Genomic DNA, 24177 nt, shown 5'->3' with positions numbered 1-24177 from the left:
ATGATAAAAAAAATATATATATATATACAATTAATGGACCCTAAACCGTGCATTTTAAAATGCATATTATCACGTTAGCCTATCCTCGTTTCCATTTCCACTCTCACGAGCTGGTAGTGGCAGTAATCGGTAGACGGTGCTGTTTTCCGTGGTTTTTATTAAGTAGTTCTGTCGTGAGGATTTGCAGCAGATTCATCCATGATGGCGGAGGACAGCGAGTCCGCGGCCAGCCAGCAGAGCCTGGAGCTTGACGACCAGGACACCTGCGGCATCGACGGAGACAACGAGGAGGAAAATGAGCACATGCAGGGGTGAGCACGCGCTGGAGAGCCGCGAGGATTAGCCTCGGCAAGCCGTTACCGTTTAACTGCTCCAGAGATGTAAACAAACGGCTAGCTTAGCAGCCAGGTATCCAGGAGGAGAATTACTGTATTTCAAACCAGTCTGCTAACATAATAGCTCGTTAGTTGTGTAATGGATATAAAGCGCTATATATACACATTTAAAATAGCATAGATAAATCTCGATATTTACTTTATGCTGCGTTTGAATCAAAGTAGTTAGCTCTAGCTAGCTAGATATTAATGTCAGACAAGTCCTCCAGTATCTTCTTCACTATATTTCTGAACACATTTGTTAGTCTGTGTGGTTTTTAAGTCGCCACTGTAGTTCATATTTACACAATGGCAGTGGAAATCATGCGCCTGGTTTCATTAGTGTGTCTTCATCTCTGAACAATACGAACACGCTTGATCCTCTTTATGAGCTGAGCAGCAGCATTGCAGTCGAGCATCTTTGTCAGCTCAAGGACCGAGGGTGATGATAACGGGTCTGTTGTTGTCAGGCAGACTAACATCTTTCAGGAATCCCCATAAAGTTTGACATGCTTTCATGAACAGACTGACACTTGTGTTTAGTTTAATTTAGTTTTTTTTCTCTCTGACACTCACCCTCCAGGCTATTGTTATAGCACACATGACACTTTCACCTGTCATGCTCGTCTTTGAATCTTAGAAACGGTTGTATGCATTGCTAGTAAGGTTTATCTGGCATTTGAAAGGTGTTATTTTGTTAAGGAGTCCTGGGGGTGATCTTGGTGCAAAGAAGAAAAAGAAGAAACAGAAGAGAAAGAAGGAGAAGCCAAGCTCAGGAGGAACCAAGTCTGACTCTGCCTCTGATTCTCAGGAGATCAAGGTTTCTGCTTTGTATAATGCACTGACTTTGTAACGTCAAAGGGTTGTTTTATTAAAAAATAAAAAGCTGATTTCACTCTGTTCCTGTCACAGAACCCTGCCATTCCCATGCAGAAACTGCAGGACATTCAGAGAGCTATGGAGCTCCTGTCCACCTGTCAAGGTCCAGCCAAAAACATAGACGAGGCCACAAAGCACAAGTACCAGTTCTGGGACACTCAACCCGTGCCCAAACTCAGTGAGTCATACGTCACCTTTGCACGTGTTTGATTGCAACATTGCAAATGTAAGAAACTTGGCAAACTCAAAACAGAACAGAATCTTACGTTAAGCCTTAAACAGTGTTGTATTCAACAAACAATTCAACTTGAACCTCAGCATCACGAATGAAAGCACAAGCACAAGATGTCTAGTTACACAATCATTCAAAAGTTTGGGGTCGATAAGTTCTTTCTTCTTCTTTTTTCTCTTATGCTTAACAAGGCTGATTTTATTTTATCAAAAGTACAGGTTGTATTGTGAAATATTACAATTTAAAATAACTGTTTTCTATTTGAATATATTGTAAAATGTAATTTTTTCCTGTGATGCAAAGCTGTATTTTCAGCATCATTACTCCAGCCTTCTTTGTTACATGCTCTTTCAAAAATCATTATAATATGCTGATTTTCTACTCAAGAAACATGTTTTATTATCAATGTTGAAAACAATTTTTGTTGCGAAGAGTTTTTATAGAAACTGTGATATATTTTTTCAGAATTTTTTTGTGAATAGAAAGTTTATTCATTTATTTGAAATAGAAATGTTTTATATTATGTTTCTTGAGTAGATACATTATCTTTCTTGAGGTTGATACATTAATGATCATCCTGGAGGGATATATTTTGTGATGATAAACAGTTGATTATTCATTGTCCTTTACATGAGTTTCCCAAAGGAAGGGAGGGGGGTTAAACCCCTGGTTTAATGATTAATTTAAAATGAAAATAATCAAACGAAAAACTTACTAATAAAAGATGAAATTATTTATTTGTTTACCTGCATGTCATGTGACCATTAACCAACTTCACAGAACCATAAACGTGTGAATGTGTTATTGAAATATTAACTAAATGTGGGAATCCCTGCTTTGTCATATATTATATCTACATGGATAAACAACACTGAAAGACTTGGGCTGCATTTACACTGGCACAAAAATCAGATTTTTTTACTCTCATCTGAAACAGATTGGCATTTTTTGCACACGTGTAAACACAAAAATCCGGTACATATGCGATGTCTGGACATCTGACTTACGTCTAAACACACATATCCGTTTCCCCTTGGAATTCCAAGCCACCACAAGGCGAGGGCAACACACTGGGCCACAAAGATGGCTTTTTAATGCCGTATTATGCCCTAAAACTCACAGCTTTGAATTTATTCAAATAAATAAAAAAAATCGTACAGCACTACTAAAATAACAAAATTACCCTTATTTTCTTGTCTATATCCATTCAGTCAGATTTCGCACTACAAACATCCATGACAGCTTTTAACTTATCCAGTCTAGAAAATAATCATGGCCTGAATTATAAAATTGGCCTGAACTATCAAATTTAATTATTTAAAATCTGAATTAAAAAATAATTTTAGTATGGCCATTCAAAAATCGAGGGTCAACCATGTTGCATAGTAAAGAGATCACCAACAGAATCATTTTGAGCGGGGATTAATGTAAACTCAGATATCGGATACCAGTCAGGTCTAAAGTGAATATAAACAGGTGGGACAAAAAATCGGATATGGTCAAAAGATCAGATCTGTGCATTAAGACTTGCAGTGTAAACACAGCCTTAAAGAGCTCCCTCTGTTTTTTGCAGATGAGGTGGTGACTACTCATGGACCAATTGAGCCAGATAAAGAAAATATCAGACAAGAGCCATATTCCCTCCCACAGGGCTTTATGTGGGACACACTGGACCTTAGCAATGCTGAAGTGGTATGTGTGAAATGACTGACTGAATGTCAGTGTATAAAGTGTTTATACTGTGCTTTTGCTATTCATTGAGATATAAAATAGTCCTATGCATACAACATCATGATCATTTCTCTTTTCTGCCTTGTAGCTGAAGGAATTATACACTTTGCTGAATGAAAATTATGTTGAGGATGATGACAACATGTTTAGATTTGACTATTCTCCTAACTTTCTGAAATGGTAAGTGCTTGTTTGATGGTTTGCATTATATTCTGCCCATCTGAGATGATGCCTTTAATGTAATGCTTTGCTGCAAGTGTAATGTCGATCTCTTTCATTGTAAGGGCGTTACGTCCGCCGGGTTGGCTGCCCCAGTGGCACTGTGGTGTCAGGGTCTCATCCAATAAGAAGCTGGTTGGGTTCATCAGTGCCATTCCTGCAGACATCCACATCTATGACACGTGAGTATGTTACCACATGACATCAATGCCAACTTTTAAACCATTTCTGTTTGTAAATTCTGAGAGTTGTTCATTGTTCCAAACCTCACTAGAGCACTAATTCTCTTTGCATCCAAAGGTTGAAGAGGATGGTGGAGATTAACTTCCTGTGTGTGCATAAAAAATTGCGCTCAAAGCGTGTCGCTCCTGTACTAATCCGAGAGATCACGCGGCGGGTCAATTTAGAGGGAATTTTCCAAGCTGTGTACACTGCTGGTGTTGTTCTGCCCAAACCTGTTTCTACATGCAGGTACCAAATCCAGCTGGATTGCTACAACACTAAATAATCCATTTATGTTATTAGAAGCACTTCTGTGAGATTGAACCTGTTTATATCTGTATCTTTACAGATACTGGCATCGCTCTCTAAACCCCAGGAAGCTTGTGGAGGTTAAGTTTTCCCACCTCAGCAGAAACATGACACTACAACGGACAATGAAGCTCTACAGATTACCTGATGTAAACATTTTTGTCATTTCAAAATAAAAATCCTGGCCCTTATTCAAGAAGAACACTAATGGAAAGTGCATCTAGAAATGAAAGTTGTTCCAAACCCATATGCTTTTTTTCCCCCTTTAAATGTTATTCTCTGATTTCGTTCTGTATTTTTTTTTAGAGCACTCGTACCCCTGGTTTGAGGTCGATGGGAGAGGGGGATTTGAAGCAGGTGACAGCATTGCTGCAGAAATACCTGAGCCGGTTCCACTTGGGCCCTGTCATGGGGGAAGAGGAGGTGAAGCACTGGTTCCTACCGCAGGAGAACATCATTGACACTTATGTAGTCGAGGTACCAGCTGGAACATTCATCTCTACGTGCTGTTCACAATTTACTACTCTGCTTTAACTTCATATTCTTGTACTGACTCTGCTTCCTTCAAAGGGTTCTGATGGGATGCTAACAGACTTCATCAGTTTCTACACCCTGCCATCTACAGTGATGCATCATCCACTGCACAAAAGTCTGAAGGCCGCTTATTCCTTTTACAATGTCCATACAGAGACGCCGCTCATAGACCTGATGAATGATGCTCTTATCCTAGCCAAACTGGTATGATCACAACACGACAAAACATCAGAACACAGTTATTTGATTGTGTTCTTAATGGATGATTACTAATGATTTGTCGTTAAATTGTGTCTTCATATATTCTATTTCTTTTTCCCTTTGTTTTCCGGGATGTTTCGGGGCGACAGAAAGGTTTTGATGTTTTTAATGCGCTGGATCTAATGGACAATAAGACTTTCTTGGAAAAGCTCAAGTTTGGGATTGGTGATGGTAACCTGCAGTATTACCTGTACAACTGGAAATGCCCTCCCATGGACCCAGAGAAAGTAAGATTGATATAAATAGTTTTTTTGTTTTGTTATTATTATCTTTTAAAGGGGTCATAGCTTTTTTTTATTTTTTTTTATTTTAATGTTCCTTGAGGTTTTCTTGTAATAATATTAATTTGTATAAATTAATTTTTAAAAAATGCGGGGAAATTATTTTTAACCTTCGTTCTGGCCCTCTGTCTGAAATGATCCGTTTTTAAGGGACGGCTCCTTTAAGGCTTGCCAGTAAATGGCCACTGTTATGATTGGCTAACGCCATTGCATAGGAAACAGTCCACTCGCTATTGCATGTGAGTAAAAGTTTTGAAAACATTATTTATATAAAACTGTAATTTACAGACAAAATATTATGAAATCATTTACTTGCGGTTTGTGTTGCAGCTGCTGTCAGATCCAATACAGTTGGCTGCTTCATCTTTCAACAAAAGTTTCTTTGTGAACTCTCCATTACACTGTGCCTTACAAAACAAAATGCTTCGAACAAACCTATAATCCTCCGACGCGATTCAGGGCGCCCTTTAAATAAACTATCCACTTGTTTCCAACGCTGGGATCCTTCTGAAATCTGTACAGAGACGCAAACGAGCTGTTTAAACTGGATGCATCAAAGCGAGCGTTCTTTCACTCTTCCATTTGTTTTGTTGTCGACACTCAAGCACGTGGAGTAGCCTATGTCAGAAAACTGAACGCTCATCTGTATATTGTATTCAGTGTAGACAGCATCAGTGATTATAGTAGGTTCTGTTTGCTTTTGAAATGACGCAGTGCTCACATCAAGTGTAGGGAAGTGTCACCCGCTAAATGATTTAAAGGAGAACTCGGCAACTCTAGCGAACTCTAGTCACTTCTTCGCTGATTTTCCCTTTTGTTTCGCATGTTTTCCCCACGAGCTCCCCCTACAGCTGTGGGGGGACGTATATTTCACAACACGGTCGTAAAAAACTCACTTGCGGTGGCCTCCTCCCCCTCTCTACCGCTGCTCATGTGCGTTTGTTTTGATCGGAGCAAGCCAACTGTATCGTGTGGAGCTATGTCTACCGAGGTGGGTAATCTGGTAATACATCATACATGCGTTTGTGTTTATGTCGAATTGCCGTAAAGCAATTCGTGTTTCGCGCTCGTTCTCGCTTCTCACGAGACTTCCAATTTCTATCTTGCCGGGACGGTAGTCCCCAAGTTGCAAGGTTGGTTTTCCGCCTGGGAACGCTGGGGGGAGCAGGGAAAGTCACCAATATCACCAGAACAGGTTGTTTAACCATCCAAATGATTTCTAGACAGTTTTATTAAGTTAAAAAAGTTACCAAGTTCTCCTTTAATGCCAATGGTGCGATGATGTATAACTATTCGTCAATGTCTTGCTCTGGAGGCAGTTTGTATGCAAATTTATTTGCCGATGTGACGCCCAGATCCCGCAATATCAAAACAAGCCGTTTTTGGAGCTTTAAATGCTTTGTTTATAATGAGGAGGACGTTTTAAGCTAAGAAACTTGCAGCATGTTTTAATAAAGTAGAGAGACCTCTTATATGTCAAAAGAACATGAACCATTTAAATCCCAGCTTTGATGCCTCTTAACTCTTTCTCCCACTAAATAAAACTATATATACATATAATTATAATATACTAATTATAAGAAACTACCTTGTAGATCAAAAAAAAAAAATTTATTTCAGTGTTTTAGTGCTCCATCATCCAATTTTACTGAGATTAAAATAGCCATATAAATGTTTCGAATACATGATGGTAATTAGTTGTCAGAAACAGTATTGGAGTGTGTTTTAATTGACTTCTCCATCCTCCCCCAGGTTGGCCTTGTTTTACAGTAACTGGCTGCTTCGCATTGGATGCCGACTGATTCAGAGGTCCATCTCGAATTCTCAGACTTGGACGTAGTCTATATAAAGAGGAAAAACTGACATCCATTCAAAGTGAATGAGTTATGTTGTGCAGCTCTCTTAGGTCTTGTTCCAGTTATTGAGGGGTCTCCCCTCCTTTCTCTTTGTCTTTGACTCTCTTTCTGAGAATGTGAGAAACATTTATCAAGGTCAAACACATCCGCAAGCTGTATACACACACACACACACATACATGTAGTGTTCATTTATTTTCCTTAACAAACAATCTGTATCCTCTCGCAGAACATGTTTAATCCCATGGTTTTTGTCTTTTTGTTCTGTATTATGAAGGAGTGTTGATACATTTGTGTGAATTAGCAAGCTGTACATTTAATGCCAGATATTTATTATGTGTTGTGAGGTTTACAACGGAACAGGAACGGGGGTCGAAATCCAAAGTCTTTTCTATGGAGCTGCCTTTGAAGTCATATACCGTTCGTATATGTTCCTGCTGTGTGTGGGAGGGGGGAGCGTAAATGGTTACACATGTGGAAGAATGTATTGCATTTCGAAGCACAACATTAATTTGTTTATAAAACGGCCAGTTTGCTCTGAGGTGCATTTTTTTATTTAGGTTTTGTGTGTCCAAAAGAAACAGTTAGAATTTTCAATGTGAATTTAATTACATTTTGTTTTATGAAGACATGATTGTCACATCTTTAGTAGCTTTTCCCACCCGTTTCTGTTCTTTACCATCTAAGTGTTTTTAAATTATAATTTTAGTAAAACAATTCTGATATTTAGGATTGTATTTAAGCTACATGTTCCGTTTTATTGTTGATTTTTTTTTTTTTTTTTTTAATGCTGTCAGTATTCTTTGCAGTGAGACCATAACCTCATTCAAGTGGTGCATTTGCAATCAGGCTCTGGTAATTTTGCTATACTTAAGCACAAGGAGTTTTTGCTCGCTGTTCAGTTACAATCACTGGTGGGACGTAATGAAATGTGAACAACATTATTATATAGCAGGAGTTCTTTTGTGTTACTACAGCTTATCTTGTCATGGTTTGCTTTAATGTATCTGAATCTACAATATGCTTTTAAATAAGCGCACGTTCAGACATGCTTAAAAAGAAAGGTACTTCTCTCAAAGTCCCACATTTTAACCAGTGGTTTCGTTCAATAACATTCAGGGCACTTTTGTGTATGTTTTTTTTCTAAGGCTTGCTGTATGAAATGAGCATGAAACTTTTTTTCCCCCAATCTGTATGGTTTAAAACTTATGGGTTAAGGCGAGAGCACCCAAAGTACTTGCCTTGTTTCAGAGAGGTTGTTTTTTTAAATGTCAAATTGTGTAGTTTTAAATGACCGGCTTTCTCTTCCTGAAGACAGTATTTTTATTGAACTCCATTGCAGGTTGGAACTAATGGGAATACGTACCAGCACCATGTCAAACATGACAGTCCACCCAAATAATTAATTGTCAAAAATATACATCAAGGTATACCAGCATGGATATTTGACTGAATAAAAGCATCCAAAAACAATCCACTTGGGTCTTTTCCCTCTCCATAACCATCACTTTTGTAAATAACTAAACACTTAAAATGTGTCCAAACAACCTAAATAGTAATCATGCTAAACACTTGATGAGAACTTTTGCTTTCCTTTCTTTTTCGGCTTTCTAATTTTTGTGGGATTCGGGATGGTTTTCCTCACTTTCAGAGGCTGGAGGATTAAAGGAGAGGGGTCACTGGCTTCATCCGATATATCTTCTAATTTCCTCTTCAGTCCCTTTTCTGTATCAGTGTGCCTTTCTTCGGCTTTCGGTGTTGATTCCGTCGGAATCCAATCTACGTTGAACGGCGGAACCACGGGCGTGATCGCGCGGACCACATCCTCGAACGCCTCGGCACCGCGTTTGAATCCCAGCGCCAGAACGCACTTGAGACCCAGCAGCCCCGAGAGGCTGTCGCTCAGACCGGGCACCTGACAGGCGGGCACCGACCTCGTATTACTCAGCGGGATTAAATGCCACGTCATGTGTGCTGGCCTGACCGAATCACACACGAGCACCAAACTCAGCTCATTCCTCTCCAAACCCTTGGTGACCTCATTGATGCCAATGGCCAGCTGTTTCCTCACGGCCGGGTTGGTCCAGCACGGTTCGGTGGGCTTAGAGAGGGTTTGTACAGTCTCTGCGGGTTCAGGAGCCAGTTTTGGATCCTCCATGGGATTTGATGCCTTTTTTCTTGTCCTCCTTCTGCTTCCCCACTCGCGAAACCTATTGACACGTTGTTTCTGAAGCCCAATAGTGGATATTTTGTCTTTCAGCATGTTCAGGATGAAATTCTTGTCTCTCTTTTCCCCCAGTGGTCTCCAGCTTGGTCTGTATGGGCTCATCAGAGATGTTTTCACTGGAACGGGCTTCTTTTTTTCTTTCTTCATTGCCCCTTTCGCTGGGGTAGACATTCTTTCTGGAAACCTGAGCTTTTAAGCGAAATTCAGCATCAATAATCATAAAACTCAGAGGCCTGCAAAATTACAGCAACACAACTCTTTTTATATAGTATTTCATATGGACCAATATATATAATTATCATGTTATACAAACCTAATAAAAAAACCTGAAATCAATATTTCACGGGGTAAAAAGGGGGTTCACTTCCACAACGTGTGCACATTTCTCTGCGCGCAGCCATGTTGTTTTTAAAGATCTTTTTCTGTGGTGTCACACAATAAATAGTTCAACGGTCACACTGCCATCTAGCGACGGATTCTCTGCAAGGACAGAGCTGTTCAGTCATAAACCGGCTAGATATCACAGTCAGCAGGCTTTTTTTTTTTCATGTATTTAAAATTGTCAATAGAGGCAATTATGTCATTTAAAAAAAATGATTATGTCATTTTAATGTAATCTGATTAGAAACAAATTTAAGAGAATACTATTTAAACAATTTTTCATAGAATTTACTCTGCTACACAATAGAATAGAAACTATGTAAGGAATGATCCGGTTTTTAACAAGACAATGCTCCCGCCCAAACTTCAAAGACAACCAGGAAGTGTCTTAAGAACAAGTCCATCTGGATCATCAGGCGTGGTCTTTCGTCAGAGTCCAGATTTAAACCCTTTAATGAATATTTGGTCTCACATTAAACTCAAACAAACTGGGAGACATTTTTCAACTACTCATGTTTGAAGCCATTAACAATGAGTGGAACAACACTTACTTCTTCCTGTAAACCTGTCTGCAAGTCGGGGAAGGCTATTCCATGCTAAGCTACTTTATCTACAGTATTTGTGAAATTCTTGCTAATTTCCTGACCATTGATTTGTGATTAAAATGGTTAAGACCATTAAAATACTTTTTTTTAAATCTAAAGTATGCTGAACCTGCAAACGGTGACCTGCCAGTCTCTCTCTGTTAAAGAGCAGATCATCTGAAAAGCATCATGCTGTGTACAAACATCTGATAAACATCAGGTAAGTTTTCGTTAACATCTTTGAAATGTCCATTTAACATCTGACTGTATATGTCTTAGAGACGTATTGCAGATGAGCAAACACTCGAAAAAATACATCTTCCAGATAAAAACACACACATCAAATAGATGTCTCCGAGATGTAGGCTACGTGTTCTATCAGGGTGGTGGTCAATTAATCATTTTTCCGTAATGGTTTCACTAGAGAAACTGAATAAACTGGAATAAACATTGGGTTTCACCCTCGGAGAGAGGCTGCTTGCTGCAGAGCCATGGGTGGAGTGTGAAGTCTGGCTCCCCCTCTATGAATGTAATTTGGGTGTAATGAGTGGAGCTAGAATAAACAAACACACCCTAACCCTCCCAAGAACTCTATCCCTCCACCCATTAGATCTACAGAGGTGGAGCTGAACTGGGTCGAACTCAACCCACGACGTGCAGAGAGGTGGAGCTGGACGTCATTTGGCTCTGCAGTAAGAACCACTTGCCATCGGACGTTCCATCAGCCAATCAGCGCTCAGCTTCCCACCAGCGCACTGGAGATCCGCGCCGTGTCACTGTCATCGTGAACTATTCATCTTCAGATTCTGTAACTTACTAGCTGACGCGCCCAGCCGCACGATACTCGCCTAAGAAAATGACTTTGAAGGTATTTAACTGCACTGTTTCCATTTCATTTCACGTTCCTTGCGTTTGTTGCTATGTAACGCGCGTGAATTCAAGCCCTTTGGATATTCCTCTAAGTCAGCACCTGGTATAATAGGTAAAGTTAAAGATTACAAACACTGTATTGCTATAGCCTAATGCTGTATACACAAAAGCTAATGTTATTTTCCTCGTGTTCTCATCTGCAGCGTATTAATGTGCGCTAAGTAATGTATTACGTCGTTCTTGATGTATTAAAAAGTTGCGCGATGAAGCCTAGGCTATCCACAAATCCAAAATTATTTTTCCATTTGAAAGTCTTGTAATTGATAGATCATTATTTCAAGTGGCAACCGATAGCCTGTATGTTTATATGGGCCCAAAGATCATTCATGTTGGAAAGCACAACTGTTAGTTCGTTGTGATCCTAAACAATAGGCTGCATAGCTACAGTCGGGGAATAATGTATGATGCGTAGGGACTAAGATAGTGCTCTGGGCCATAATGAGTCAGACTATGTGACGCTTTTTTTCCAGGTGTAAGCAGATGCACATTAGAGCATGGTTATATTATTATAGGATTGCAGGGAAAATAATGAAGTCATGATGTCTGTGGCTATAGGGTGAATTTGAGCAATATGCAGAGGATATAAAGAGAGTGAAGTCCAGACCTACAGACAAGGAGCTGGGAGATTTGTACGGCCTCTACAAGCAAGCTAGCTTTGGGGACGTTAATTGTGGTATGGCAATTGTTGTATAAATATGTTTGTTTGTTTTTTTATTAAACTATACTTCTGAGCTTGACAGTTATATCTAATAATTGCAAATGTGTATGATCTGTGTTGTGTAGATAGACCTGGATTTATCGAACTAACAGCGAAAGCCAAATGGGATGCATGGAATTTAAGGAAAGGTAAGTAATATAGAGCCTGCTTTTTTCCAGTCAACATTTTCATTATTTTCAAGCAGTAAAAGAGATAGTTCACCCAAAAATTAAAATTAGCCCATGATTTACCCACTCTTAAGTCATCCTAGATGTATATGACATTCTTCTTTCAGACGAATACAGTCGGAGTTATATTAAAAAATGTCCTGGCTCTTCCAAGCTTTATTATGGCAGTGAATGGCCGTTTCTGTTTTGAAGTCCATCAAAGTGCATCCATTCATGATAAAAGTGCTCCACACGCGAAGCGATGAGTTTGTGTAAGAAAAAAATTCTATATTTAACACGTTCCTAGCTTCCGGCCAAACGGCCATACGCAGTCTGCTTACGCCTAAAGCACAACTTACACAACTTATGACGTCGGAAGTAGCGTAAATATCAGCAGTACGTTGCATTACTCGCATAAGTTGCACAAGTGAAATCCGTATTTTCGTTTGGCCGGAAGCTAGTTATTTTACTTTATTAAGTTTTAAATATGGATATTTTTCTTACACAAACGCATTGCTTCACTTCAGAAGGCCTTTATCGGAGCCATGCAAAGCACTTTTATGATGGATAGATGCACTTTTATGGACTTCAAAACAGAAACGGCTATTCACTGCCATAATAAAGCTTGGAAGAGCCAGGACATTTTTTTATATAACTCCGATTGTATTCGTCTGAAAGAAGAATGCCATTTACACCTTGGATGACTTGAGGGTGAGTAAATCATGGGCTAATTTTCTTTTTTGGGTGAACTATCCCTTTAAGGTTATTTTGCAATAGACAGAATGTCATACTTTGCACAGTTTGCTCAGTAATCACATACACTCCACTTGTTTGTATATGTAAATTGTATTCAGATTTTTGCTCAGCTAAGGTTATATATCTGAGACCCTTCAAATGTTTCTGATGACGACTTGATTCATATAGTCTTCACTCTTTTCTCCAACAGGAATGTCTGAAGAAGATGCCATGAATGCCTATATTTCTGTGGCCAAGAAAGTCATTGAAAAGTATGGAATGTGATGGAGAAAATCATCTCCTTATTTTTACCTAGATATAAAAGTGTAACTATTAAAAGCTGCAAAATTGAAATAATAAGCTAGTTTTTTATTTTTTATTTAATCTGTTTTTCTTGTGTAATATAGATTAACAGATAACCTGGTCAAATAGTGATACCACCTGATAATATCTCATTGCCAATTAGAGTGACCTAAAGATGTAGGCATATAATCTTGAGTCATCTGTCCAAAATAGTCATTGAATAAAGCTGTCAAATATCATGGTAATGTTGTCCTCTTTATTTTCAATATCCTTACAAAATCTTTTCATTGCTTCATTAGTATTTAGCTGAGTATCTCAGGCTCGAGGACCTGTAGTTGTGCCCTTACACAAAAACCTTCTTTGTCTTCTCAGTGCTCACTGAAGCACAGACATCACAAAACCCCATTTGGATCGAATGCATGCCGAATGCAAGGCCAGGCCTTTTGTAAAGTGTTGCTAAGTCGGAGAATAAGCAGGAATGGCAGAAAACTCTTGAGTGAATCGAACAGTAGTGTTTGCAACAAACCAATACTTTAAGTATCTGCCATTTGAATTACCTCATCAGTCTTTTTTTTTTCCTCAAGTAAAATAAAAATAAATAAAAATAATAATAATTTTACACAAAATATACAATCCCTTATTTAAATATCTCAGTCAGTGATGTGAAATGACATTTTTGTCTAGATCATTTAAGTTGTTCTTTTTCATTTAAGTACATCAAAAATATGTCGAACAATTTTAATATTAAAGTTGGTACCTAAATTCAAAAATGTCCAGAGATTATAAGAACAATAGAAAACAATTTTATTTTAAAAACAAAGCATTTTAATTTTACATTTAATAATGAAAATGATTCTTTTTTTGGTCAAATTAGTGATATTTGAATTAATGAATGGCTTGAAAAAACTTTTTTTAAATAATGACTGACGTTTATTCGCAGTTATAACGCAATTATATCAACATGTTCGTAGAAAACTTTCTTATTTAGCTAAATACACAACCTGTCATTCATTCCTTCGCCGTCACGTTCCTGCAGAACCTGTATTTTGAAATATGTTCAGGCGGTTGGCCATGTTGGTTGCCTCATTGTTATTGTTTTTGACTTCACATCTAGTAATTAGGGCAAAGGTAACGGAACAGATTCTCGGTCTAGTGTTGAATGAACACATCGAGCTTCTTCAGAAAAGTATCAATACTCACCGTTTTACCCGTGCAGCTTCACATTCATTTCTGGATTAATAAAGTATTACTTACTTACTGAGGTAAGTCACTTCGATAATGTTTCCGTTTTCCTTATGCGTATTCATCATGACCTACATAATGTATTTAAGATTTTAATTATTCAACTTATATGCCTGATGAAGTGATTTCGGTGATTTAGTCATGCATTACTGCAGTAAATCCAGAGTAAATCCTGCATTAAAAGTCAATGCGTCAAGTGCACGTCTCTAGGGGGAGTAAACAAACAGATTTGGCAGAAGCGTGTTAATATGATATGATTGGGCATCCTGCCAATGAGCCTTTCTGACTATTCATCTGATTTGATTCGCAGTTGTAATAATCAGTCCAGTAATAATGGATAATCAGATGTTCGAGTCCACTGCAGAGCGGACATTTCAGTTTCAGAGCAGCCTCCCTCCTCTACCTGTGCCCGCTCTACAGGACACACTCCACAAATACCTGCATGCAGGTGAGAGCTCGTTCAACGCCTGCATTCTCATCTGCTGGATATTATATGTAATTACATGGGGATGGGAGTGTTATCAAACTATTTCATTTCACTGGTAACATTTATGACCAAATGTACTTATGAGTTTGAGGGGTCTAAAAGAGTTGTATTTAAGGTGCATACTGCACTGATTTCATGACATGTTAACATATGGAGACATGACCAGAGCTGTTTAAATTCAGTTATGATGTCTGTGTTAATGTTGTTGTAAACTATTCAAATATAAATATTAGATGAAAAGTACTAAAACTTAAAGGAAATACAAATTAAAGCTATATAGAAATATAAAAACGTATATAAACGTTAAACCATATTAAAAACAACTTAAAAACATACAATTTAAAGACAATTAAAATAATAGTATATCAATTATACTAAAATAACACTGGTTTGTGTAAAAGTTCCGTTAAAAAGGAAGCAAAGATGACATATAATTTACCATAATGTGTACGTGTCATATTTAAAGGATGTATTATTATTATTTTTGCCTTATACATGAACAACTCATTGTTGGTCAGATGTGTGACCAGAGAAAACACAGAGCCCTTTTTTGAACTAAAATACATTGATTCCCATTATAAAACTGTAGATTTCAAAGTATTGTTTCATTAAATGAAACATTAACATTAAATATACATTTTTTAAATTAATTAACATAAATAATAAATAAGATAAATAATAAATTGAAACAATTTTTTGGTAATTTCCTTTATAAAATACATATGTTCACCTAGCTGGGAAAAATGCAGAATTAAATTAGATATTATTATTATTATTATTATTATTATTATTATTATTATTATTATTATTATTTCTCCAGTAAAACCTTTTGCATCTGAGGAGGAGTTTGGAGCCACAAAGGCCATTGTGAAACGCTTTGAGGAGGGTATCGGACAACAGCTGCACCACAAGCTTCTGCAGAGGGCCAAGAGCAGGCGCAACTGGGTACACACATTTTTTATATTGCTTTGTTTGAGACACACTAATGAATCACTTGCATAACTAATTCATGACGTGTATTTTCATGTGTGTAGCTTATAGATTTATTTTAACCTGGTGTTTTTTCTTCTTCAGCTCGAGGACTGGTGGCTGGACACAGCATATCTAGAGGTACGCATCCCCTCTCAGCTGAATGTGAATTTTGGGGGACCTACAGCCTACCTGGAGCACTGCTGGCCTCTATGTGAGGGCACACAGCTGGAGAGGTCCAGCATAAATTTGTGGTTCATCCTCCAGTACTGGGACCTTATCCGCACGTATGTGATCACTTATGTGAACAAAGAAACAGTTGATGTAGAAATTGATTTTCACAAGTGTCTAATCTCTGTATATTTCTGATTGTGAATGGCTTGTTTTTGTCTGCATCATGTAAGTAATATGGATATTTGTTTGTATTTGCTGATATTGATCAGAGAGAGGCTGGCTGTTCATAAAGCAGGAACGATACCCTTTGACATGGATCAGTTCCGCATGCTCTTCTGCACCTGCAAAGTGCCTGGCATCACTAAAGACACCATCCTTAACTTCTTCAAAACAGGTCAGGCATATGCATGCTTGTTTGTGTGCATACACGTGTCCATCCGTATGTTACATGATGCTGCATGTGTGATCTCTGCGTGTTGTAGAGAGCGAAGGACCCTGCCCTTCTCACATGATAGTGATGTGTCGTGGGAGGGTGTTCACATTTGATGCTCTTTGTGATGGCCGTATCCTCACCCCTCCAGAGCTGTTGAGGTATGGAGCCAAGCATCCTTGTCGTCATTGATTCATTGGGTTGTTTTTCTGTGTAATCTGTCTTAATATATGTCTTCAAACATTTTATTCATTTTAATTAGTTAATAAAACAGTAAGCCAGTATTCTATGATAATGTTTCACATAGTAGTACACTACTCCATTGTCATGTGACCACGTGTTAAATTCTTCCAGTTCTGTTCATTTAACATTTTGGAAATTAAAATGGTGAATTTTGCATTTTCAACCAAATTTGCATTTTCAATATAACATTGGATGGTCTGATGAAATAATGATGTTAAAAACTAGTATCATCAATAGCAAATATTGATGTTCCGTTATCAAATATACCGTTACTCAGCAAGGATGCCGTTAAATGAAGACATTTATAACATTTATGTTACAAAAGATTTCTATTTAAAATAAATGCTGTTCTTTTGAACTTTTTATTCTTAAAATAATCCTTATAAATATGTATCATGGCTTTCCAATGACAGTTTCCTATAAGCGGGTGAAGGTTTCCTGCGCATTCTGTCTTTTCAGTGTGGCAAAGTATTTTAATTCCAATTTACTTTTATCTGACTCTATTTTATCGCGACCTTGAATTTAGGTTGGAATGCCATTTGGTTATTAATCATTAATATGATACTTTATATAGACATTTGATTATTCTATTTAACTCTTTACTTTATATTTTACCAGTTCATTAGGAATCTATGTTGCACAGAGAGCCTCGCGCCGACTATTTAACGCGGGTCTCACAATCACAAACTCGTCAGTTTTGGTCACTAGACAGAGGTGGTTGACTAATACCTTAGATGGTCGCATTCACGCTTACTCTATCTAAGATACTTTATTTAGTCCCCATAGATCTGTATACACTTGAATTAAAACAACACTGTCTCTAGTCAGAGGTCATGACCACTACTACAGATATTAACCGATCAATATTACTTCTCTGATAGTAGCTTCGGTTTGGTCATGCCATGGTCTCCCATGTACACTTAGCTAGAGTATCATTACATTAAACAGAGGTAAGACTCACCCTATTTAGGTTGGTCGAGCAGCAGTTTGCTGTCCCTTTTTAGCATTTACAGTCTAAGTACACTTGATCTAGTGCCAAGTATTAGCCAGAGCTCTAAAATCAGAGTTGCTGTGCCCTATGCTCCACTCAAAACTGGACTTTAGTCCATTACTGAGCTGACAGAGATTTGTGGACACATCAGCCTTCACTTAATCTACTTGAGAAAATAATTTCAGAGTAAGTCCAAATAAATTCAAATGTAACAATTTATTGTTAGTCAAGTAAATGTGTCATGCCAATTAAATAATCCATTCAAAGATAATCAATACAAAACATCAAATGCTCTGGAATGAAGAGTAAAAGATGCATACCTGACATTAGAAAAAATACATAAGGCTGAGTTTCTGAGGAGATTCAGCATTACGGGCTGATCTGACCACAAAACGCGCCCTGAGCCTCCTGCAACATCTCCTTAAATACCAGACCAAGACAGAAATCTTCTTCAAATTGAGACGTCAGCTAACAATGGGAATTTGCAATAATCAAATCTCCAGAGTTTACACCTTTTTAGGACAGAAAGTCATTTGCATGAAAGACCCACCCTCCTCTGTAAGCAAGATATCTCTAAAATCTTAAAAACTTTATTGCCTTTTTGGTAGACCTTTGTATCAGTCGCATTTCAAATGATACCAAACATGTATAGTTACTTATTGTAACATTGCATAGACTTTGAGTGAGTTTTCTGTGAGGGAGAGAAGAGGGGGAACAGAGGGCGATGAGGAGACTATAAGGGTGTGGTGCGTCTCGCATGGTGTTTCTACTTATGCAAGAGAGTGTTCATATGTTAATTCTCAGGAGAGTCCTTTGTTTCCTCGAGGAGTAGACTTTCTGGCATCCGCCTTACAATAATAATATGAAATTTTTCTTGAGCACCAAATCAGCTTATTAGAATGATTACAGAAGGAGCATGTGACACAGAAGACTGGAAAATCCAACTTTACCATCACAGGAATAAATTACATTTTAAAATGTATTGTGATATATATTTAAAAAACACAATTGTAATGATTTTTCCTGAATGAACTGTTTTTACAGTATTTTCATTGATCAAATAAATGCAGCCTTGGTGAGCAAAAACACTATACAACCTTACCGTTCCCAAACTTTTGAATGATAGTATAGTAGGTCGCCCTTCGTATTTTACACAGTAAGCATTCTATAAACTGCTGAAATAGTAAAGTAGTGTGCTATTCCACATGTAGGCAGCTCACTTACATTAAAGAATGCTGTGATGGAGAGCCTGAGGGGGACGGAGTGAGCGCTCTCACCACTGAGGAAAGGACCCGCTGGGCAAAGGTACAGTAGACAAATGAACTACACCTGACATTCTTCAGCAGAGTTCCATTAACAGTTTCTAAATCTCTGCTGAAATCTACAAGTATATTCCTGGCTTATCATTATTTCCCTTGTCTGTCTCTTCAGGCTCGGGAGTATCTGATCTCCATTGATCCTGTGAATAAGACCATACTAGAAACCATTCAGAGTTCTTTATTTGTGCTGGCACTAGATGATGCCAAGCCCTATGCCACCCCTGAAAACTACACACAGGTTGAGCACAATACATACATAAATGTCACTCAGATTTTGTATTTGTTCCAGGTATGGAATTATGATTTCTCTCTCTCTCTTTTATGATAGTTGACCCAGCTGGCATTAACTGGTGACCCCACGATCCGCTGGGGTGATAAATCTTACAATCTGATCTGCTTCTCTAATGGGACCTTCGCTTCTAACTGTGATGTAAATACAATCATTGATTATGGCAGCATTTTTATAGTTTATGTATATTTTTACATGCACTATTGTTCAAAAGTTTTGGATCAGTAAGATTTGTTTTTGAGAGAAATTAATACTTTTATTTAGCAAGGATGCATTAAATTGAGCAAAAGTGTCAGTAAAGACTTTTACATTGTTACAAAAATATCTATTTCAAATAAATGCTATTCTTTTGATCAAAGAATACTGACTCGGATATATAAAGCAGCTAATTATATAATAATGATAAGAAATGTTTCTTGAGCACCATCAGCATATTCGAATGGTTTCTGAAGGATCATGTGACACTGAAGATTGGAGTAATGATGCTGAAAAATCAGCTTTGCCATCACATGAATAAATTACATTTTTATTTTAAATTGTAATAATATTTCACTATATTACTGTGTTTTTTATCAAATAAAGGCAGTCTTTGTGAGCACAAGAGACTTTCAAAATCATTTGAAAAATCTTGCTGACCCTAAAAAGGGGTGTATTTTGATTAATATGATCAGAAAACACATACTTTTCTAATATTTTTTTTGTCGGAATAAAGCCTTAATGTTACCAGTAATCAGATTAATGCAGTCCATGTCTATGTTTATCACATGTCTATGATATAAATACATAATTTGAATACTAATCACATATTTTTGTCATCATTATGTTTGTATTTGTTTGTTTAAAGCATGCGCCATATGATGCCATGGTTTTGGTGTCTAATGGATACTACGTAGATCAAAAACTGAGGGCCTGTGGTGGAGTATGGAAGGTAGGACCACTTTTATGTATATTTGTGTATATCATTTTATGTGCACGACTGTCATGTTGAAGTCATCAATTGACTCCCAGGGTTCAGAGGTTGTGCGACAGATGCCTGTGCCAGAAGAACTCATTTTCACCGTGGATGAACGGGTGAGGAGAGACATCGCCTTGGCTAAAGAACAGTACAACAAAAGTGTAAGTAACACACACACACACACACGGTACTCTCATTGACTTCTACACACTATTAACCAATCATTGTTATACAATCACATAATGCATTGATGCAAACAAAACATACAGTTTTTAGTAACGCTCATCTAATTGTGTCTGTATCAACAGTGTAAAGACTTGCAGGTTGTCAGTTACGCCTTTACCTCCTTTGGAAAAGCAGCCATTAAGAAGAGGAAGCTTCACCCTGACACATTTGTACAGTTGGCTCTTCAGTTAGCATATTACAGGCTACACGGAAAGTAAGTGTGTTAGATTACTACGTGATCGAATAATCAAGACGTTCCAGTCCTTGCTAAGTTTGACATCTTTCTCTCTGTCACTCTCAGGCCTGGTAGTTGTTATGAGACGGCCACCACACGCCGTTTCTTCCATGGCCGCACAGAAACCATGAGGCCCTGCACTGTGGAGGCCCAGCACTGGTGCAGAACCATGTTGAACCCTACAGCCACTGTGAGTGCCCTGTGTGAAAGAAATACAGAGTTAGTTCAGCCCCAAAATGAAAATTCGGCCATCGTTTATTCATCCTCATGTTGTTCCAAACCTGTATGACCCATCTTTTTCCTTACAGTGAAAGTAAAGAGATACTATAAAAGTATCATAAAAATATTTGTGAAAAATAAATCAAAATATTATGTCTTTTTTTAAGCTTGACAGCCCTCATCATCATTAAATTGAATTGTTTGGAAATGTGCAGCTCAGACATTTTGCTAAATTTCTCCTTTTGTGTGTCACAGAGGAAAGAAAGTCATATAGGTTTGGGATAACATTAGAAATTTCATTGTAGGGGTTAACTGTGTATATAGGTTTCCTCTGGTATATTTGCCTTCTTTTTTTTCTTTTACAGAAACTAGGATATAATATAAGTTTTAAAACCTGAATTTTCTTCAGGGATCCCACTCTTCTCTAATAAATTAGTAGTAACCAATACAACTCTTTCAGTCATTCATGATGGGTAACACTTTATTTCGATAGTCCACTTTTCTACTAACTATAAGTAACTTTGCAACTACATGTCAATTCGCTATTTGTAGAGTATTAGTAGACTGTTTGCTTAATATCTGCTAACACTTTTTTTTGATGGTCCCCCAACAGACATTCTACTGACTATAAGTGACTTTGCAAATACGTCAACTTGTTCTACAAAAACGAACCCTAACCTAACAGTCAACTACAATCTACTGATACTCTAATGAGAGTTAGTTGACATGTCGTAGTAGTTATGTATAGTTAGTAGAATGTCTGAAGTGGACCATCAAAATAAAGTTTCACCTCATGATTTACTGGATAAGGATTTTTTAAAATATTTGTACTCAAAAAAAATTTCCTACATAAATTTTAGTACTTTGCTTAAGTAGAAAAATGTATATTTTTTAAAATTCCAATGTTGTTTTGAGATTTGATCAATTTACAGGACTTTTTCAGGTCTAGAAATCATACTTTTAGAATTAGGATACCTCATATATCCAGGTTTTCCAAGACTGTGGGAACCTTGGTCCTTGTGTGAAATGTATTTGTTGAGGGGGTGAACACAATTTTAGCTTATTTTAATACTTGTTTTCTCTTATTTTAAATCAATCCCTTGGAAGTGTGCTGAGGCCTTCCAACCCCTGAATTCTAGACATTTAAATCCTTTCAGTTTGTTTTGAAGGCTTTTTTGTGGTCTTTTTAATGCAGACTGAAGAGAAAAGACAAGCTTTAAATGCAGCCTTCAGCAAACACAACAAACTGATGGGAGAGGCACAGGATGGAAAAGGTTTGTGTGTGCCAGTGTGATAATATTTACATTGGGTAATAGATCATATATGGCAGGGACAAATGTTTGAATGATCTTTGCACTTTTCAGGCTTTGACAGACACCTCCTGGGCTTGTACCTGATTGCTAAAGAGGAGGGTCTTCCTGTGCCTGAACTCTACTCAGATCCACTCTATTCTAAAAGGTCTGGCCCAACACTCTCATTCCAATGGTTCATTTTCAGTGTATTGATTTATTTCTATTGCAGTATAATGTAAAATTCTCTGTTTTACAGTGGAGGAGGGGGGAGTTTTGTGCTTTCTACTAGTCTAGTGGGCTATACTACTGTACTGGGAGCGGTTGCACCCATGGTACCCCACGGTTATGGGTTTTTCTACCGCATCCGTGATGACAGGTCGGTTCATACCAGTTATTGTAATTTTTATTATTTAATATATTATAATTTCTATCAAGAAATTGTATTATTATTTTTATATTATAGAATTTTTATTTATTTTTCATATTATAGTTTTAATTAAATTCCTTATGCTTCTCATCCTATTGTAGAATTGTTGCATCCTGCACTGCTTGGAAATCTAATCCAGAGACGGATGCTGAAACCCTGTTTCAGAACCTCTGCACCTCTTTCCATGACATCATGCACGTCACTACTCTGTCCCAACTGTAAAGTAGAGCATTCTGGGAAGTATAGTTTAACCTCACTTTATTTAGTTTTGCCTCTGGACAGGAAGCAAAGCTCTGCAGGGCTAAGATAATCACATGCATGACTTTCCCTTTAGACTAATCTAAATGTAAAGGGTTTTCACATGCTTCCTTTTTTCGGTCATATTCAGAATTTATACTGTAGAATTTATACTTCCAGGAAGTTACTAGACATTTAAGATGTTGATTTTCAGAAATAACCTGGAATAGTTTTAGTACAGCAGGTGCTTTAAACTCTCACGTGCCTTCAGTTAGTCATCTCTGAATGACTTAAATCAGGAAATCGTGCTCTGAGGTGCTGCATGATTTCTAACTGACCGTTTATGCTACATTAGCAGTATTGCTTCCTGTTAATTGTCGACCTGTGAAACTGTAGAATGTCACAGGATGCTTATGCATCTTAAAGGGATAGTTCACCCAAAAATGAACATCCCGTCATCATTTACTCACCCTCAAGTTGTTCCCTTTCATCTGTTGAACACAAAAATATATATATTGAAGAATGCTGTTAATCAAATTGCTGACATGTAGCCATAGAATTTTTTTTTTTTAAATGGCTACCGTCAACTGTTTGGTGACAGATGAAGGAATCTCATACCGGTTTGGAACAACTTGAGGGTAAACTGAAGAGTAATTGATGACAGAATTAAAATTTCTGGGTGAACTATCCCTTTAAGTCCACTATATAGAGGCTTTAACCCAACGCAGTTTGATTTTTAAGCTGATCTTTATTCTCTAGTGACTCACAGGCAATAAACGGCCCTCAAGTTTGGAACTCGATCCTGACCTCGTATTCACCTCTTACATGCACAATAGATATACGGGTTGATTTAATATTTTTAGTGCACAATCAATGCAACAGCACAAATATAATGCAGACATAATTCCTCTTTACATTTCTTAATTTTAAGATTTTCGTAACTATCGTGTGGCTTTTCAAACTTCAAGGCTAATTCGATATAAATGAATGTTTTCATATTGAAGATATACATGCTGATGTAAAATGTCTTACTGTTTGTTAAAAATTGTAGATTTGATTAAGAAACATTGAATAAATGTTCCTGAAAGTTGTCGTTTCAGTTGGTTCAGATATTACAGGCTTTTACCTTTCCACTTAAACCTTTTCCACTTGTTATTTTGAATTACAAGTTTTGTCATGCATGCATGTAAATCTGAATGTGAATTGCCCTCAAGATTACCAAGGACACAGGTTGGCTTGTCACTCATTGCATAGTCAATTACATGCAGAGTTATTGCAGACATTACCACTGATTAAGTATTCACAAGGTGTGAAAATCTGTATTTGTGTATGAATTTTAGTTGACCAAACTATCTTTATCACTCATGGCCTTAAACATGCCTGGTTGTTTTCCATTCTTGAATTCTTGAGACTGACGTCTCTGATATGTGCATTGATTGTAAATATTTTACAGTTTCCAGCTCTCCAATTGCTTGTTTAATGCATAAAGTTATTTTGTGTAAATCATAATGATAGTCTTTT

General features: G+C 37.4%; 4 protein-coding genes across 5 annotated transcripts; 3 read left to right on the top strand and 1 right to left on the bottom strand.

Annotated features, from left to right (window-relative positions):
• Positions 1-101: 101 nt before the first annotated feature.
• Positions 102-8363, top strand: nmt2 (N-myristoyltransferase 2). Its single transcript, XM_079895620.1, has 12 exons — positions 102-311; positions 1077-1194; positions 1287-1431; positions 3059-3177; positions 3305-3396; positions 3501-3617; positions 3736-3906; positions 4007-4115; positions 4273-4443; positions 4537-4704; positions 4851-4988; positions 6795-8363. Exons 1-12 carry the CDS (start codon positions 199-201, stop codon positions 6813-6815), a joined length of 1482 nt encoding a protein of 493 aa, XP_079751746.1. The 5' UTR covers positions 102-198; the 3' UTR covers positions 6816-8363.
• On the bottom strand, positions 8357-9551 carry rpp38 (ribonuclease P/MRP 38 subunit). Of its 2 annotated transcripts, none has more exons than XM_079895622.1 (2): positions 9439-9551; positions 8357-9314 (listed from the first exon to the last, which is right to left on the bottom strand). In XM_079895622.1, exon 2 carries the CDS (start codon positions 9294-9296, stop codon positions 8463-8465), a length of 834 nt encoding a protein of 277 aa, XP_079751748.1. In that variant the 5' UTR covers positions 9297-9314; positions 9439-9551; the 3' UTR covers positions 8357-8462. The 2 variants fall into 2 exon arrangements, with proteins under 2 accessions (XP_079751748.1, XP_079751747.1); XM_079895621.1 differs by having other exon boundaries at positions 8357-9309.
• A 381-nt stretch (positions 9552-9932) lies between these two features.
• Positions 9933-13161, top strand: acbd7 (acyl-CoA binding domain containing 7). The gene is made up of 6 exons (XM_079895623.1): positions 9933-10121; positions 10211-10310; positions 10701-10958; positions 11576-11693; positions 11804-11866; positions 12831-13161. The coding sequence occupies exons 3-6, from the start codon at positions 10947-10949 to the stop codon at positions 12902-12904; spliced, it is 267 nt and encodes an 88-aa protein (XP_079751749.1). The 5' UTR covers positions 9933-10121; positions 10211-10310; positions 10701-10946; the 3' UTR covers positions 12905-13161.
• Positions 13162-14028: 867 nt separating this feature from the next.
• On the top strand, positions 14029-24165 carry crot (carnitine O-octanoyltransferase). The gene is made up of 17 exons (XM_079895619.1): positions 14029-14184; positions 14475-14612; positions 15472-15596; positions 15726-15907; positions 16064-16188; positions 16277-16385; positions 18670-18763; positions 18890-19015; positions 19106-19207; positions 19911-19994; positions 20075-20182; positions 20330-20460; positions 20548-20671; positions 21896-21974; positions 22065-22158; positions 22249-22368; positions 22521-24165. The coding sequence occupies exons 2-17, from the start codon at positions 14498-14500 to the stop codon at positions 22639-22641; spliced, it is 1839 nt and encodes a 612-aa protein (XP_079751745.1). The 5' UTR covers positions 14029-14184; positions 14475-14497; the 3' UTR covers positions 22642-24165.
• The last annotated feature ends 12 nt before the right edge of the window (positions 24166-24177 follow it).

The sequence above is a fragment of the Squalius cephalus genome (genome assembly GCF_949319135.1).
Source record: "Squalius cephalus genome assembly, chromosome: 15".
NCBI classification, from domain to species: Eukaryota; Metazoa; Chordata; class Actinopteri; order Cypriniformes; family Leuciscidae; genus Squalius; species Squalius cephalus.
Note: the sequence above shows the minus strand (reverse complement) of the source record. Positions and strands in the feature narration are given on the sequence as shown.

Coding starts and splice junctions, on each gene's coding strand:
- crot (XM_079895619.1), top strand. CDS start 14,498: ATGGATAATCAGATGTTCGAGTCCACTGCAGAGCGGACATTTCAGTTT. Junction 14,613..15,471: donor CCACAAATACCTGCATGCAG/GTGAGAGCTCGT, acceptor TTATTTCTCCAG/TAAAACCTTTTGCATCTGAG. Junction 22,159..22,248: donor GATCCACTCTATTCTAAAAG/GTCTGGCCCAAC, acceptor TCTGTTTTACAG/TGGAGGAGGGGGGAGTTTTG.
- rpp38 (XM_079895622.1), bottom strand. CDS start 9,296: ATGTCTACCCCAGCGAAAGGGGCAATGAAGAAAGAAAAAAAGAAGCCC.
- nmt2 (XM_079895620.1), top strand. CDS start 199: ATGATGGCGGAGGACAGCGAGTCCGCGGCCAGCCAGCAGAGCCTGGAG. Junction 1,432..3,058: donor TCAACCCGTGCCCAAACTCA/GTGAGTCATACG, acceptor TGTTTTTTGCAG/ATGAGGTGGTGACTACTCAT. Junction 4,116..4,272: donor AGCTCTACAGATTACCTGAT/GTAAACATTTTT, acceptor ATTTTTTTTTAG/AGCACTCGTACCCCTGGTTT.
- acbd7 (XM_079895623.1), top strand. Junction 11,694..11,803: donor CTTTGGGGACGTTAATTGTG/GTATGGCAATTG, acceptor TGTGTTGTGTAG/ATAGACCTGGATTTATCGAA. Junction 11,867..12,830: donor TGCATGGAATTTAAGGAAAG/GTAAGTAATATA, acceptor TTTCTCCAACAG/GAATGTCTGAAGAAGATGCC.